The following is a 16,175-nucleotide window of genomic DNA, read 5'->3' as shown; positions in this document are numbered from 1 at the left end:
TTTTGAGGACCAAGCGCCACAACTCTCCGATAGAGGATGTTACACCCATGGATGAGAAGCCACCTAGCTGGGCTTCTAAGCTTGCTCGCCGCATGAGACAGATCTTTTGCCTCACCTCTCGCAAGTCAACCACCGTCGCATCGCGCAGCATGCAGAAGCCAAGAAGTCTCGGGTTCGTCAGAAGAGCATCATGAGGGCTCTTGCGGTGGACGTGTCTCCTCCCGGATCCGAGGAGAGCATCACTCCGGAGGCGGAGTGGGTCTCTAAGCATGTCATGCCTCTCCCTCCAGATGGACTTGAGATCGAGTCTCCTCCGCACACTCCTCTCTACCCCGGCGCTACATCGAACCTCCCTCCCGGCTGGGCTAACGCCGACCCTTGGGACGTGTAGTTTCTCCTTTCCCCTTTTTGGTGCCTTGGTTCCAAAGGGGGAGAGCGAGAACCTTATTAGGTTGCTCTCCGTTGGGTATTTGCATGGGGGAGTCACAAGCTCGTGTTGGCTTTGATTTTTATCGCTTGTGATTCTATTTATCTTGTGGTGTTGAACTATGTTCTAGTTTATTTGGATTGTAAACTCTATCTATGCATTTGGAACCTTATCTATGTGTATGGTAAACTCCGTATGTGAGTCTTCCATGGTTATCTATGTGTGCATGATCTCTTTTCCATATGCCTATCACTATATTGTATTGTGCATGATCTTATTGCTAACCCATGGAAGGTAGGTGCAAGATATAGGGGGAGCTTCTTATGTACCAGTGCTCATATCTAGGGGAGCTCCTCTACATCTTGCACATTGTTGGTACACATACTTCATTCCTTGCAAATACTTGTGTTGTCATCAAACACCAAAAAGGGGGAGATTGAAAGAACATTTCCCGCCCTTTTGGGTTTTGTGTGTTTGATGTCAACACTAGGTATATATTTATGTGTGTTGATGTAGACAGGTACAAGTGTTCGATATATATTTTTGTTCAGCAAGACGGTATGCCAGTTCTGATGATCTGCAGGGTTTTTCTTCTTGGCGGAAGTTCCGGCCCCAGCTGGCGGAACTTCCGCCCTGGTATGTTTCACAGAAGCTCTGTCAGTGCTGTTTTTGTCTGCTGTTTCGTTCCCTGGCCGGAAGTTCCGGCGCGAGTGGCCGGAAGTTCCGGTCAGCGGAACTTCCGCCCAACTTCCGGGCAAGTTCCGGAAATGCGGTATTGTGGCTCAGTATAGTCCAGTAAGGTTTTCGGGAAATTCCGGAACTTGGCCGGAACTTCCGGTCACCGGAAGTTCCGCCCTAGTTCCGCCCTATCTTTTGTTGACCAGGTCATCTGACGAAGATTCTTCCTGGCGGAAGTTCCGGCTCGCCCGACCGGTACTTCTGGTGCCAGCCGGAACTTCCGGCCATCCTGGCCGGAACTTCCGGTGTTAGTGGATTTCGCCACAACGGTCGGATCCGAGAGCTCCAATCATATAAATAGCTCTCTTCTCCAACGGGACAAGTTGCTCAATCATTGCAAGAAAAATCTGCCAAGCTTCACCACCATTAGAGCCACCTCAAGAACACAAGATTTGCAAGATCTCATTCCTCCCCCAACCAAAGCTCTTGATCTTTGGAGATTCGAAGGAGAAGACACCGATCTACATCCTCACCGAAGCGTTCTTCATTTCCCCCTCATTTGTTTGAGGGATCTCATGCTAGTGTTCCTATTTGGTTCCCTAGTTGATTTGTTGTTGATGTGTTGTTGTTGATTGTTGTATTGTTACAGATTTGGGAGCCTCCAATTCAGTTGTGGATGTGTGCCCCAAGAACCTTGTAAAGGCCCGGTTTCCGCCTCGAGGAAATCCCTTAGTGGAAGTGGGCTAGGCCTTCGTGGCGTTGCTCACGGGAGATCTGAGTGAAGCCTTCGTGGCTGTTGGTTTGGCTTGCGTAGCAACCACACTCCTCCAAACATAGACGTACCTTCTTGCAAAGGAAGGGAACTACGGGAATCATCTCCGTGTCATCGCGTGCTCCACTCTCGGTTACCTCTATCCCATTCTATCTCATATATTGCGTAGCTATATCTTGCTTAGTTGATAACCTTGTCATATAGGTAAATTCACTTAGTTGCATATCTAGAGAATTTATCTTTGTGTCAAGCCTAAATTGAAAAGGAACTAAAAATTGGTTAGCACCTATTCACCCCCCCCCCTTCTAGGTGCGGCATACGATCCTTTCACCGAGCTCCCCCCGAGGCCGCGCCGGTGCCGGGGATGATCATGTGCTGGCCGAGCGCTGCGTGGCCGTAAAAGAGCATGGCCTGCGCCTGCTGCTCTTGAAGGACAGTGCTCTTCGCCTCCGTCTTGAGTTGGAGAAGCTGCTCCGCGGCAGCGATTTCCCTCTTCCGTTGGTCGAACGCCCTGCGGCGGTCGGCCCTCTTCTTGCTCTCGAGCTTCCTCTGCTCCGGGGTGAGGTCGGCCTTCGCCTTCTTCGTCGGCGGCCCGGGGGGGAGGTCGGCCTCCACGGCAGGAGCGGCAACGGCCGCGGGTGCCTCCTCTCCGATGGTGGCGGTGGTGGCGGTGGCGGCGGCAGTCGCTTCGTCGGCCATCTCTAGGTTTTGGGAGTACAGTGGAGTGTTTCTGTTTTGGGAGGCAGACGAGGCGGGCCGGGGCGGACAAGGGAGGACGCGAGCGACCAGCCTTTCGCGTCCGCGGCCACGCAAACTCGTCCAAGATTTGGGCTGGGTTTGGGTCGTCCCGGACGCCGCGGGCATCCGTTTTAGGGATGGGTCCACGCGCTGGGCCGCGGTTTTGTCCGTTTCGACCCATCCGGACGTGCGGACGCGGGATGGGTCGCCCGGTTGGAGATGCCCTAAGATGCTCAAAGTACATGATGCCACGGGTGGATCTTACTTCGATCAAACTAAAACATGGCACAATATGGAGGTGAAGTAGTTGTTAAAAGTGGGGCTGCAGCGTCATACACGTATGCTGCTAATTTACATTGTTGAGCTCATGCAGCATTTTATTACTATTACGTTTTAAACTTGTAAATCTAGTTACGGAATCGAAAACTTCATATGGAGCTCGAGCTACAGGTGGCTTTTTTTTTTGATGACCTCGAAAGGGGAAACCCCTACCTAAAATTTATTAAAGGGAGCTAAGGTAGCTCAAAGTTTTACACAAACCAAGGAACACATGGGGGGAACACAGGGTTAAACTAGAGGAATGTACAAAAACAAACACAACGAGTGGTGATGAGATCAAATATGCCACTCTGAAAATCAGAGAAAAAGTGCAGCTCTCTCCTCTTTCCTGGCCTTATGCGACCAAAGCTTGCATGTCTCAATGCATTATTTGGCAACCAAGTGTGTTGGAACTTCTAAATCATCAAACACTTTTCTTTTTCTTGATAGCCAAATGCTCCACAACGACGCTGTAATGACAAAGTCCTAACCTTTTTTTTTCTGGGCGAGCTACAGGTGGCTCGATATAACCATTGTATTGTACGCATTGAGTATTGTATTTTGTTATTGCATTTAGTTTTATATTCTATCGTTACTTCTACGTACGTATGAAAGAACTCCGTCACAGGTTTCTTTTCATCGTGATAGTAAACCACAAGCGTCAAGTGCGAAGCGACCGTTTAACATTGATCGTACAGATTGTTTTGTCCGCAGAATAGTTCACGTCAAATTCAACATCGTCTTAGTGCTCTCCTGCATTCGGCAGCCAGCTCGGGCTCATTGTTTACATGTCTAATTGATATTCTTTCTTTGTATTTGTGAGTGATTAACACTTTTTATCACTACTACAAATGAGCTCGAAGTTTCTAAAAAATAGTACTGTACAAACGTGCTCAAAGTACAACAAGCCACCGTGGGTTTTACATCTAAGATTATCTATTGACATTTTTGCAATTTGACTCACAAAACTAGAACCCAAGCTCTGTTCCAAAAGCACAATGGGAGACAACTTTTTATCCTGAATCATGCAGTGAATCCCTTGCCGAGGACTCCACCTACTATATTTCTTTAGACATCGTTTCTAATAATCTGAATCATGCAATGAATCCCTAGGCCTTGGCTGCCTTTAAACGTCATCTCTCACAGTTTATTAGATATACGCGTATTCCTAGGTCGCAAATTTGATCAAGTTAGCATTACTTATATGTTATAAAAATTATATCATTAGAAAGTTTAGATCGGAAATTCAATTCGGCTCCCGGGTGCATATGCTCCCTCTATCAAAAAGTTATATTTCGAAATGTCGAAAAATTTTGACAAAAAATTCTACATGTACATCTCCACAATATACGTACGTTCGTCAAGTTTCGCGAGGAACCAATATGTTTTATGGTCTGTGTAAAAAAGAGAAAATTTATCTCCTGAAAAACCTTATTTTCAGCATTGAATTTTGTCTTTTTTACACGCGTCACACGACAAGTCGGATTTTTATGAAACAACTTTGTGAGCGCGTAGCACGTGAAGATGTACGTTCAAATTTTTCGTTTCAATTTTTTGAAATTACAAAATGTATGTAACATACATTTCAAAATAAAGGGAGCATATGCTCCCATGTGCCAAAACACCATTCCCAGTTATTTTCTAATGATATAATTTATGTACTATATAATTTAAATTATATAGATCAAACTGACGACCTAGCGATACGGGGAAAACTAGTAAACTAAGAAGGAGGGAGTACTAGAGGAAATAGCACATCATACCATGTTGGTGCCTCTTTTGCAGAGAACCACATATTGTACTTTGGTTTGCACAGAACACCATGTTTTTCCGTATTGTTTGTAAAGAACACAGAAAACTTGATGACGGAAATTCAATTCGGCTCCTGGGTGCGTATGCTCCCTCTACCAACAAAACATATTTCGAAGTGTGGAAAAATTTTGACAAAATTTTGTACATGTACATCTCCATAATATATGTGTATGCGTCAAGTTTCACGAAAAAATAATATTTTTCGTGGCCTATGTAAAAAAGAGAAAACTTATTCTGTGAAAAGCATTGTTTTCAGTACTGAATTTTATCTTTTTTACACACGTCACATGATAAGTTCATTTTTTATGAAACAACTTTGTGAGCGCGTAGCACGTGAAGATGTACGTGCGAATTTTTTGTTTCAAATTTTTTGAAATTTAAAATATGTGTAAGATGTATTTCAAAATATAGGGAGCATATGCTCCCATGTTCCAAAACACCGCTCCCGATTGATTACCCTTTTTAACACAACAATTAGATGACCGTGCCCACGGGCTGGAGGTCCGACCCACTCCAACACTCCCCATCCTCGACCTACAAACGAACATGCCAGTTTAGTTCGAACCCCATTTTCTCGATACCTCCCACCCAGACGAACCCTGGAGAGCACCGATGGCGGCGAGGGCTGCGGTGCGCCGGCGGCAGGATGGGGGAGACAGAAGGCCATGGTTTGCCACATGAATCGGTGAGTGCCTGAGGTGGCCTCCACGCAACCTGGCATCACCGGTGGCAGCGGTGCACCTGCCAAGAGGACGCAGGCCATGGATTCTGATGACCGCGGCCAATTCAATGGGTAAGCTCCTTCAACAAAGCCTTCTTTTCGCCAAAATCAATCCTTTTGGTGAGGGGTTTGGCCGGGAGGAAAAACCCTAGCTTGGCGGTGGAACAATTCGATACCTAGGTTCTTTTTAAATTTGATGTGTTAGATTAGATGATGTGAATTTTGCAATGGGGTTGTGCAATTTCATGAAAAAAGGTGTGAGTAGCAGTCAATGTCTTTTCCTCACCGATATCAATTCATGCCCATGTCATTCTATATCAATCTCCTCCATGATATTAACTAAATTAATTTATATTGTTTAGAGCAACCGCCAGCAGCCAAGCTCCAGCTACAGATCCGCCTTAGCATGCTCCAGCTGCAGCTCCACCTCGCCAAGCTCCATCTGCAGCACCAACTCGCCAAGCTTCAGATGCACGGCAAAAGCTCCCTTCCATGCGTGAACAAGGACATATGCATTACACCAATACCCGACTCTATGGTTCCTTCACAACAAGTAATGGCCAAGGACAGAAGCATGAGGAACACAATTAGGCCAGGAATTTATATGGAATGAAAAGAGCCATGTAATGAAGGAAAATTATCTTGACTTTTAAACACAGTACAACACAGAAGCTCACAAACACGCACGTACAAACACCCCTATGAACGCACGCACGCACATCCTACCCCTATGAGCACCTCCGAGGGACTGAGCCGATATATTTTGAGGTTGACGAAGTCACCATTGACGCCTCACTGTTGACGGGTACATCATCTACCACTGAAAGCATAGCGCCGTTTAAATCCTGGAATAGATTCAGATAAATGCAAACACCCATGCCAAGTCTAGAACTTAAACCTAGGTGGGCTGGTTCCACCACAAGGGATCTAACCACCAGAGCCAAACTCTGTTTGCTTGACTTTTACTTTTGTATTTGTCCTGAGGTGCTAAACCTGGATAACCTTTTGAATGGATATGTTAATCTGTTATTCTTTGAAAAGATATGTTGATTGTGTCATTCCATAGAGGGGCTCTTTTTGCACGTTCCATTGTAGCACATGATTACTTTAATTGCTGCGTCAAAGAGGTTTATCAAAGTTTATGTGTTCTTTGCAAAGATTACAGGTATTCTGTGCAAAACAAAGTGTAACTTGTGGTTTTGTGCAAAAAGAGCACCAACATATGATGTTATGTGCTATTTTCTAGTAATACTACGTCCACGTAATACAAGCTTCTGAACCTAGCTATAACCAGAATCTTCCTGGTCATGACTATGACTTCCCATAAGAACTCTCCAGAGCACTCCTGTAGGACAATCCTTCATATATACCAATAAACGAATAACACATGCGACACAGTGTTCATCCAAATCATAGAAACCCCTCGAACAGAACCGTGGCTAGCTGATCGGAAATGTCACGATTAGTTACCTGCTATCCATCTACTCCGTCCGTGAGTACATCCATCCGCCAGCCCTTCGTCAGCAAATAATTGAGCCGGTGATGGGGAGAGAAGCAGATCTGCAGGATTGCTCTGAAAAACTCGCAGATACAAACACCCGACACAAAGATAAAGAGAAAAGACAGCTCCCATTAATTCCTCACATGACAGATACGGGACTGTATGGAGAAAACATGTGCCAAATTCTAAATTGGAAACGCGGACCATTCTGAGCTACGCCTGCTTACCCTCCCGCTCTATGAAATAGCGTGCTATTTCACTGTTTTAGCGGTGCTATACCGTATTTGAAGTAAACACTAAGCTATGTACATTTCGCCCGCTACGACACTAATCTCACTATTAATGACGCTATACGTGCTATTTTTTTATAGCGTTGTAGCGGTGCTATTTTCCGCACTAGCCATTTTGGGCCTTTTGGCCACGAGCCACTGGTATCGTCATTTCTAACCATATCCATTTAACCCGTTAGCAACCACAGAATCCTATCGATAGTTCCCACTCCTCCTCACACAATATTTCCATGCTGAAGAAGAAGAATCAACATCACAATGAGCAATCTGCTGGTTCTTCTTCTGATGGGATGATGACCCCATGTTCATATGATTTTGATTAATTACTACTTCTGCTATGTTATTGGCTCGTTAAATGTTTATATGGACTATGCTTGTTGGTTGGTTTGTTGTCTACTTATCTTTCTTAAATCTTAATTCTTCATCTTGTTCTAGACTATGGTTGTTGAATTGTTGATTTTACTTATTAGACAATGACAAATCTCTCTCTTTCATTGTGATATGGACTTTATCAATTTGATTTGTTCATCATTGTGATCTAGACAATTTTTAGTTGTTAAACTCTTTAGTAAACATGCTATATTTTCCATTTTTCATTTTTTTTTTGTCAAATTCTATTTTGTAAAATAGCGAGCACGTTATAGGGTGCGTAGCATATTTAAAAGGTCACACTATTTTATTTGGCGCCCTATTTTTTGGCGAATTCGATAAAAATAACCCCTACACGAAAGAAATTCAACAAATAAACTCCGGACAAAACTATTTCAAAAATAATCCTTTTCTGCCGCGCCTGACTGTTGGGCGTGCAAACAAAGGTGTAAGGCCGCTCTGCTTGGCGAGGCACGTCCGCTAGCGCGGCATGGTGGGCTCCGCAACTCAGTAGTGTGGCTGGACTGGGGCATTGCATAGAGGTTTGCCGCACCGGGTGGTGGGGCGCGGCACATCGACGCGTTAGCTTGGCCCGAGCCGGCCGAACCCGGGCGACTTCTTCCTCCCTCCCACCCAGTATCGCGTTTCCTCCCAGGGGAGCGGCGTCGGCGGCTCGGTCCTCTCTCCCTTCCTCCTCCAATCCTCCCTCCCAAGTCCAGAGATCTCAAGACTTTCTCCGGGGATCGTGATTAAGTACATATCGTTACACCGCGTTCGATGAAGAAAGTGCCACAGAAGCAAGAATTTCCACAATACCTTTTTGAAACCTTTCTTTTTCTAAATGCTTATTAGTAAACTTGGAAAAATTAAATTCTAATCTTTCTCCAGCACATTTAATAAACATTCTCTTTCGTTTGGTAAATTAATTTCAGCACCAATAATATGTAAGAAAGGTCTACCAAATATAATAGGACAAAATGCATCTTGGGAGCAACCAAGCACAATAAAATCAGCCGAATACTTAATCTTTCCTACTACATCTCTCACCATTCTAACAACTTCCACGGTGGAAGGAGCTTCAAATTCAACGCTATTTTGCCTAGAATTCAACCACAATCGAACCTCCTCGCCGGGAATCGAAGATTGACGTTGGAATCGAGTGTCCTCGTAGTGGAACCAAGCTTGGGCGTCATCGGCGCTGTCATGGACTGGAGCGTTGCCTCACTTCAAATCTACCTCATATGGCTACAGAAAACTGGTTCTACGGGGTATTCGGGTCTTAAAAGAGGCACTAAATATATCCCGGAAAATTGATAAATATTTTGCAATGCCTTAAAAATATCTGGTTTGACGGATTTGGTAGAGATGTTCTAATACTCTAATAATACTCCCTCCTCGCCACAATATAGTGCATATAAGTATTTCAAAAGTCGAATGAGGTAATGTTTGACCATGCTTATTGAGAAAATTATCTATATCTATATAATACAAAATATATACCATATAAAAATATATATCATGATGAATCTAATGGTAGTGTAAATACTTGGTCAAACTTTACCACCACTACATTTTTGGGAAGGGAGGAGAAAGTACTTGTTTGTGTAAAATATCTGGTAGAAATAAAATAAGAGACAGAAACGCAAACGCAAACGCTTCTTCTCTCTCTTGAAGCTCCTCCAGGCATCTCCGATTGGATTCGATCACTGGCGTAGCGGCTGTTCCGATCTCGATCTCGATCGGAAGGGGATGAGGAAGCGGGAGCGTGAGAACCCGTGCGGGATCTGCGGGCATTACCACAGGTACGAGGAGGGGGAGCCGTGCGGGGTGTGCGGCCACCGCCCGCCGGTGCTCGCACCGGCGGGCGTTCCCCGGCAGGACTCGGCGTTCCCCTCGGAGATTCTCAAGGACTTGCTCTTCCTCGGCAGCTACGACAACGCCTCCCGCTCCGAGCTGCTCAAGACCCTGGGCATCTCCCACATCCTCAACGTACGTACGCTTCTTTTATTGCTTCTCCGCGATTCGGATTCCATCCGGCCTTAGATTGCTAGTGCTTCTCCGATAGAAATGGAAGGCCGGTTCTAGGTTCGGTTCCTGTTTTTTTATTTAGAGTAATAATGTTTGCATTTAGTAGAGGCACTATAAATATGAAGGAAATAACAGCCTAACAACAGCACTCTTTTAGAAACAGATTGCTGCTGACAAGTTCAGCTTACTACTTGCTAGTCGTTTTACAGTACTGATCATATTAGCACCGATCACCCTTGTTCAACATCTGTCACACACCGTTTTTAAACTCTGCAAATGTTTTTGCTCTATTTGGAACTGAAATGATATTTTGCAATGCTCTTTACTGGACAGACCGTCCCTTTCTGCCAAAACCTTTACCGGAATTCCTTCACTTATCACTGCCTTCAAGATGGCAAGACTTTGCAGTTTGATGATGCAATCCAGTTTCTAGGTATGGTGCTCTTCTTCCACTTCCAGTCCCCAGCCAACAACAGATATACATACATTGTGTTTACCATTTCCATTGTTCTGTTGACATTTGTTGCTTGTGGCAGACATTCACTTTCTTTTAGCATAAAGCATTTTTCAACCTCAATCTACTATCCAATATGCTTTCTATGACTATCATTTAACTCATGTTCTGTAGATACCCTTGTGATTTTTCCTGTTCTGTCTCCCAGTCCCTCTTCCCACATTGAGCATCGGATTATCTAATACTGAGTCATTAAGGGCATCATGTACCTACTTATTTTTGTTATTTTCAACTTCAGAACAGTGCGAGAGGGATAAAACACGAGTTCTTGTTCATTGCATGTCAGGGAAGAGTAGGTGTGTACATGTAACATTAGTCCTCATATAGCAATTATTGTTTCTTATGTTGCTGGGATTTCTGTGACTAATGTGTTCAAAATATGTTGATCAGGTCAGCTGCATTTGTGATAGCCTTCTTGATGAAGTCCAGAGGTTGGCGACTTGCACAATGTTATCAATGGGTGAAAGAACGGAGACCACAAGTTCAACTGGCTGATGGTAAGACTTCCAAGATGAATCATTCTAGGAAACTGGGAGAAAACATAAAGATTGAATTGCACCTCATAATTGAGGTCTGCTGTGAGTCTAATTTCTGAATTAGAGTACTCAAATATGTACTGCTGCACAACTTAGTTGGGAACACCAATCTTGCTAACGCGGTACCATAATAGCATGAAACTTTTCATATTTGCTGAGGATTTAACTAATGTATAGTTAGAAGATTTGATGGCAAGGTACGGTGACAATTTCCATAAATTTGCTGGTCGGTAAAAGCTTGAAAAGGCAACAAATGAACAATTGAGCCTATATGCATAAAGAACTCTGTTGTTGAGGTAGTACAAAATCTTGCATTTTGAAAGATTGAGCCTATATGCATAAAGAACTCTGTTGTTGAGGTAGTACAAAATCTTGCATTTTGAAAGTCAGACTATATAATTCAAAGTTTATTCTCGATTATATAGTAAGTACTATGAATTTAGTGGTGGGTCTTTCTCAAAAAGTATCATGGTTGGCTAAAGAAATATTCTTACCTTTTTTTTTACAGCGGCACAGCAGCAGTTGATTGAGTATGAGCAGAAACTTTTCGGCTCCAATGTTGGCATGGCATCTCAATCTTTTGCTCCAACAGATTCTACTTTCCCTTCACTTGGATTTGGTTTTCCAAAACCAACAGGTGACATCCAGGTGCCTACCTTCAATCAGCAGACTCCAGCCTCCATCTTTGAGCGGGTCAGCTCGAACAACATCCCAAGTAATTTCACATTTGGAGCTGAAAAAGTTTCCGAAGTGAAGCTTCCAGACAGTGGTAATGTCGGTGTGGCCAACTTGTCCGGGAGTGAAAGCATGATGGACAGCTCCTAGGTCGCTTTTTAAACAATATAAATGTATCAATCGATGCATCAAGTCGTGTTTCTTGGGATAGTTTAGATTTCTAGGTAGAAAGGTTGTAAATTTTTGTACTGACTTCTACACTATGTGCAAGTGTTTCATCCATTGATACAATCTACACTTTAAGAGGTCTGATATGTGCTTCTATTCAACTTTTGTCTCGTAATTCACATGGAACTGAAGTTATGCTGGAAAAGGTGGTAGAAGTTTTATATGTGCTTGTTTATATTGTACAGATTTATATGCTAAGAAATTTACAGCCCAAAATCTTTACATTGTTGTCATCTCCCAGAGTTCTACTTTCTTATCGATTACATGGAGGACGCAGACATAAAATTGCACAGATCCACCAAGATAATTGTCAGGTCCAACTAAGATTTGGAAGTTGCTCAAGAATTTGCAAATGTTTGAAGTTGAACTACCCATTAAAGATTGCTAGAAATAAGTGGACTTCAAAGGGCAAGATCCTTGAGACCTTCAATCGAAGATTGCTGGTCAAGCTTTTATCCGAGACAATAGAGACTATAAACATATTTGACAGTTCATTTGTTATAAGGAACACAACTGTGAATCTGTTGCGGAGTTGATTACCATAATGTAAAGAACATATATTAAGTAAACTTGACATCTACATATTAGATCATATTCCTCTTGTGCTATGAACAAATTATACACTTGTTTGCAGCTCGTCATGAAGTTTTGCGCCAGCCTGCCATCTTTGAAAACTGACAGAGCATCAAGCACCGCCCTCATTGTCTGATGTACTCGATCGTGCAGTTCTCCTTGAGCCACTCGAGCACCTTTGCAGCCTCAAGAACATCTTGAACCTGCATGATTCAATTGCACACCAAACATTTAATGAGATTTTCCAGCAGAAAAAACAAGATAAGTTAGGCAGATAATTTCCTTGGCATGGCAGTTTAATTATCATATAATGTGCATATGTATTTTAGTGCTTGAAATTTACTTTATCCCAAGAAGATCAAAAGTGTGTTGCCAAACCGCAGCGGACTGAAGGAATTCAGCACAAAAAAATACGAGGAAAAACTGTCTAGAAACCTGCTGCTTGATGTTCCCCTCGTCATAGTCCTGGTTATAGCGTTTGAACTCTTCTATGGAGTTCTCAACTTCCTTGATGAGCTGGTCGGTCGAGTACTGCACAATGATATGACACGTTGTTAATACATGCATGAAAATGCACGACTCAAACATCAAATGAAGAGGTTCTATCACTAAAATCACAACTACATGGCAAGCATGTTATCACCTGTAAATTTTCAGCCTTGAATATTTCACCAACAGCCAACATTTGTTTAATGATTTTAGTGATGTTCTCCCGCTCACTATTTAGGTACTCCTGGACCGACCTCTCACTTGAAAGGGATGCTAGCTGGTCTTTATCTAGCTTCCTTTCTGCCTGCAGTTGCAGAAGTTTGGCTCCATACAACTGTTGGCCTTGCTCTTGAAACATGGCCCGGGGAACATCAACCTCAACCAACTGAACAAACAAATGAAAACGTTAGTACAAGCTTATGCAAACTTGGAGAGAGTGTGGAAAGGAATTTGATAACTGAACCAAAGGTAACATATGAATGATCTCCCTGCGGCTACTAGAGACTTCAAAAGCTATTTCAGAAGTAAGACCACAACCTTTCCGAGCTGGTCGAGGATGGCATTATCTGTTGCTTGTTCTATAGCTGTCTTCTCCACTTCTTTGCATCTTTCCAAAATTCTTTCTCGAACCTGTTTCAGTCACAAGGGACGATAACTGTCAAAGCAGGTGGAAAAATTCATCAACCATCCACCGTATTATATGATGCTCACAGTTTACAGAAGAAATTTATAGGGTGATCTGCAAATGATCAAACTGGAGTAAATTCCAAAAATAAAACAGATTTAACAGGTTCATATCGTGTGGATTTTGCAATGGCCATGATTAACTAATAAGTGAAATAAATACAACGGTGAAACCTGATCCATGGTAGTGCATCCTGGAAGGAGCTTCACAGCAAGTGAATCATCCAATTCTGGCATCTCTCTGAAGAAGAGTTCTTTGCAGACAACCTACATAATGCCAGTGAAAATGGGAATGAGAACCTCCAGCACTAGCTATGGAGAAAAGAAATCTGTGTCACTGTGGATTTCATGCAGTTTAACTTTCAGGAGTAACCTAAAATCTGTTTCACACCTGAAAATCATACTAACAGATGTTCATCAAAAGTAACTACAAAGTGTTATAACTTTGGTGTGATATAGGCACAATATGGTGTGATTACTAGTTGGTAGTAAGAGTAGCGTACATAGATATATACAGTTTGGTCTTTCGGAGGTGACTCACAGTAAACTGGGCACGGACACCTTGCAGACTTTCTTGATCAAAGGACTCAGGGAACTGAATAGGAAATGATCTAGTCTCACCCGGACGAATCCCAATTAGTGAACCCAGAAATCCAGGAACAAGGTTCTCATTTTCCTCAGTGTCCAACTGGAACCCTGCAAGCCATAGTAGATGTGCATACATTTCAAGTTAATGGAATAGAAAACTGAATATGAAATTATCACTGTCATTTCAAGTTACTGGAAATGAAAGCAGTACTGCCTATTCTATCTATGTTGCATATACTGTAAAAGAGAATTCAGTATCACATCGCTACATTAGTCAGTTGCAATCAAAGTGGTGCACCACGCCAATGGTAATTGGGAAAATTAAGTTGTGAAAATTAAATAGAAAGGTGTAAAGTAAACAAACCTGTAGCCTCAGCTGATGGAATTTTTTCACCTTTAGAGCCATCGCTTGTGATAGTTTCAGCCAATATATCTATTACTGTTACATCACCGACCTACATGATGAAAAAATGGATGCTGTTACAATACAACCATATTACCGATGCTTACCATGAAATAAATCTGATCTAACATGCCAACTCCAAAGAAGACAAAAAGTTCCTCCATTTTATTATGAAAATAGTAATGCTGCTTGACATTGCAAATAAACTGTTAAGGGAATGTATGTATATAATGACATGGACGTGGCAATATTATAGGCTTGGCTCTCTTTTGTATACAACCCGTCCTAATGAAGAAAAAGATATGCACATTTGTAGGTTATTTGTAAAGAATTGGTGGAAAAAAAAGGTACTGTACATATGAGTACCAGAAATATATATTGTAATATCAAGTTCTTGAATCTGTTTCGTTCAGTTAGTATATACCAGTTATATTAGAGCACATACATCATAAGATCCCAGAATCTTAAAATCATGAAGACACAAAATATTTGGAATAAGATGAATAGTTCGCCACTTAGCCAGAGACTGACGGAAAATTAGCCGATTTATGCAAAACTGTATCTGTTTACTTCAATGCAGAAACCATAGTCCTGAGTACAACTAACTCTAACACACAGTAATGCTTTCATTGGAATATTGTATACTAGAGCAACTATAAGAACTCACCTGTAGACCTCTGTCAGAGACTACTCGAAGAATCCCTAGAGATTTACGACGACGCTTAAGCTCCAACTCGGCTGCCTTTTCAGCATCAACAATTTCATCTATTTCAATAACCACTTTGAGGTTCTTATATTTGTCTTCCGATAACCACTGGAGTTCAGGAACAACATCCACCGCAACATCATATCTGAGAAAAATTGACATAAACAAAAAGATTAGGATGAAAACCAACTAATTTGAAACAAGTTCTAATAACGTAATAAGTATGACGCCTAGATGGGAGTAATTGTGTACCTAAACACATGGTCGAGGGAGAAAGCATCATTCATATCATCAAACTTAGTGAGAATACGTACAGAATCTTCTAATGCCTTATCTTCTACCTAAAAAAACCCGACAATATCAGCTGAACAGATGAAATAATAAGCACAAAGGGAGAAAGGCAAGTAGCGATTCAAAACGAGATTGGAACTCATAGACAGGGATATCAGCAGTGAATTCATCACTGGTGATCTTGCCAGTTCAGTTCATATGAAATCATAGATCCATAGTCCAAAGTTCTTATTACTTGTCATGAATAGTTGGGAACAAAGAATCCATCACAATAAATATAAGGGTATTGCTTTGTAAAAATGGACCGCGGAGAGATTAAAAAAAAGGACTGGGGAGAAATTGATACCGAGGACAATGCTTGAGGAAGCGTATGTCTTAAGATAGCTTCAACCGTGGCAGCCCGTACATGCTGCGGTCCGACATAGTTTAAAAGCACATTTTCTGGAACTATCTTTCCAGGCCGAAATCCAGGGACCTGATAAGAAGAAATAGCAGAGCAACACTGAAATATCTGTAGAAATGCAGAGCAGGACGCAGTTGGATACAACACACTTCTTCGGAGACACCTTGCAGATGTATGCTCTTTTCAGAATTTGGAATTTTCTGGTATTTACGCGCTCATACTATGATCAACTGATTATAAACGAAGAAATGAAGACACACTTCGTGACTAAACCAATGGCAAAGAAGGCTCTCAGTGCAGAGTATTTTCTGGATTTTATTGTTAGTCTCATCATCGATAGCAAGCTCATTCATGGTTACAGAACATGCAGCAGTTAAACTTCGGTGCAAGACTACATTTCTGGTCGAGCTATGTAAATTTTCACAAATTAT

General features: G+C 42.3%; 2 protein-coding genes across 2 annotated transcripts in view; one reads left to right on the top strand and one right to left on the bottom strand.

The window, feature by feature from the left end:
• Positions 1-9,261: 9,261 nt before the first annotated feature.
• Positions 9,262-11,809, top strand: LOC124683787 (protein-tyrosine-phosphatase IBR5-like). The gene is made up of 5 exons (XM_047218266.1): positions 9,262-9,615; positions 9,988-10,087; positions 10,407-10,464; positions 10,559-10,665; positions 11,213-11,809. The coding sequence occupies exons 1-5, from the start codon at positions 9,376-9,378 to the stop codon at positions 11,527-11,529; spliced, it is 822 nt and encodes a 273-aa protein (XP_047074222.1). The 5' UTR covers positions 9,262-9,375; the 3' UTR covers positions 11,530-11,809.
• Positions 11,810-12,010: 201 nt separating this feature from the next.
• The window catches only part of LOC124647981 (trigger factor-like protein TIG, Chloroplastic), a 10,507-nt gene continuing 6,342 nt past the window's right edge, over positions 12,011-16,175 (bottom strand). The window contains exons 3-12 of the mRNA XM_047187821.1: positions 15,688-15,816; positions 15,303-15,391; positions 15,012-15,195; positions 14,306-14,396; positions 13,895-14,049; positions 13,528-13,620; positions 13,207-13,299; positions 12,824-13,054; positions 12,616-12,711; positions 12,011-12,383 (exon numbers count right to left, since the gene is read on the bottom strand). Of these exons, the coding sequence (XP_047043777.1) occupies positions 12,306-12,383; positions 12,616-12,711; positions 12,824-13,054; positions 13,207-13,299; positions 13,528-13,620; positions 13,895-14,049; positions 14,306-14,396; positions 15,012-15,195; positions 15,303-15,391; positions 15,688-15,816 (1,239 nt within the window). The 3' untranslated portion in view covers positions 12,011-12,305. The remainder of the gene's footprint in view (positions 12,384-12,615; positions 12,712-12,823; positions 13,055-13,206; positions 13,300-13,527; positions 13,621-13,894; positions 14,050-14,305; positions 14,397-15,011; positions 15,196-15,302; positions 15,392-15,687; positions 15,817-16,175) is intronic.

Source organism: Lolium rigidum, chromosome 1 (assembly GCF_022539505.1).
Source record: "Lolium rigidum isolate FL_2022 chromosome 1, APGP_CSIRO_Lrig_0.1, whole genome shotgun sequence".
In the NCBI taxonomy this organism is placed as follows: Eukaryota; Viridiplantae; Streptophyta; class Magnoliopsida; order Poales; family Poaceae; genus Lolium; species Lolium rigidum.
Note: the sequence above shows the minus strand (reverse complement) of the source record. Positions and strands in the feature narration are given on the sequence as shown.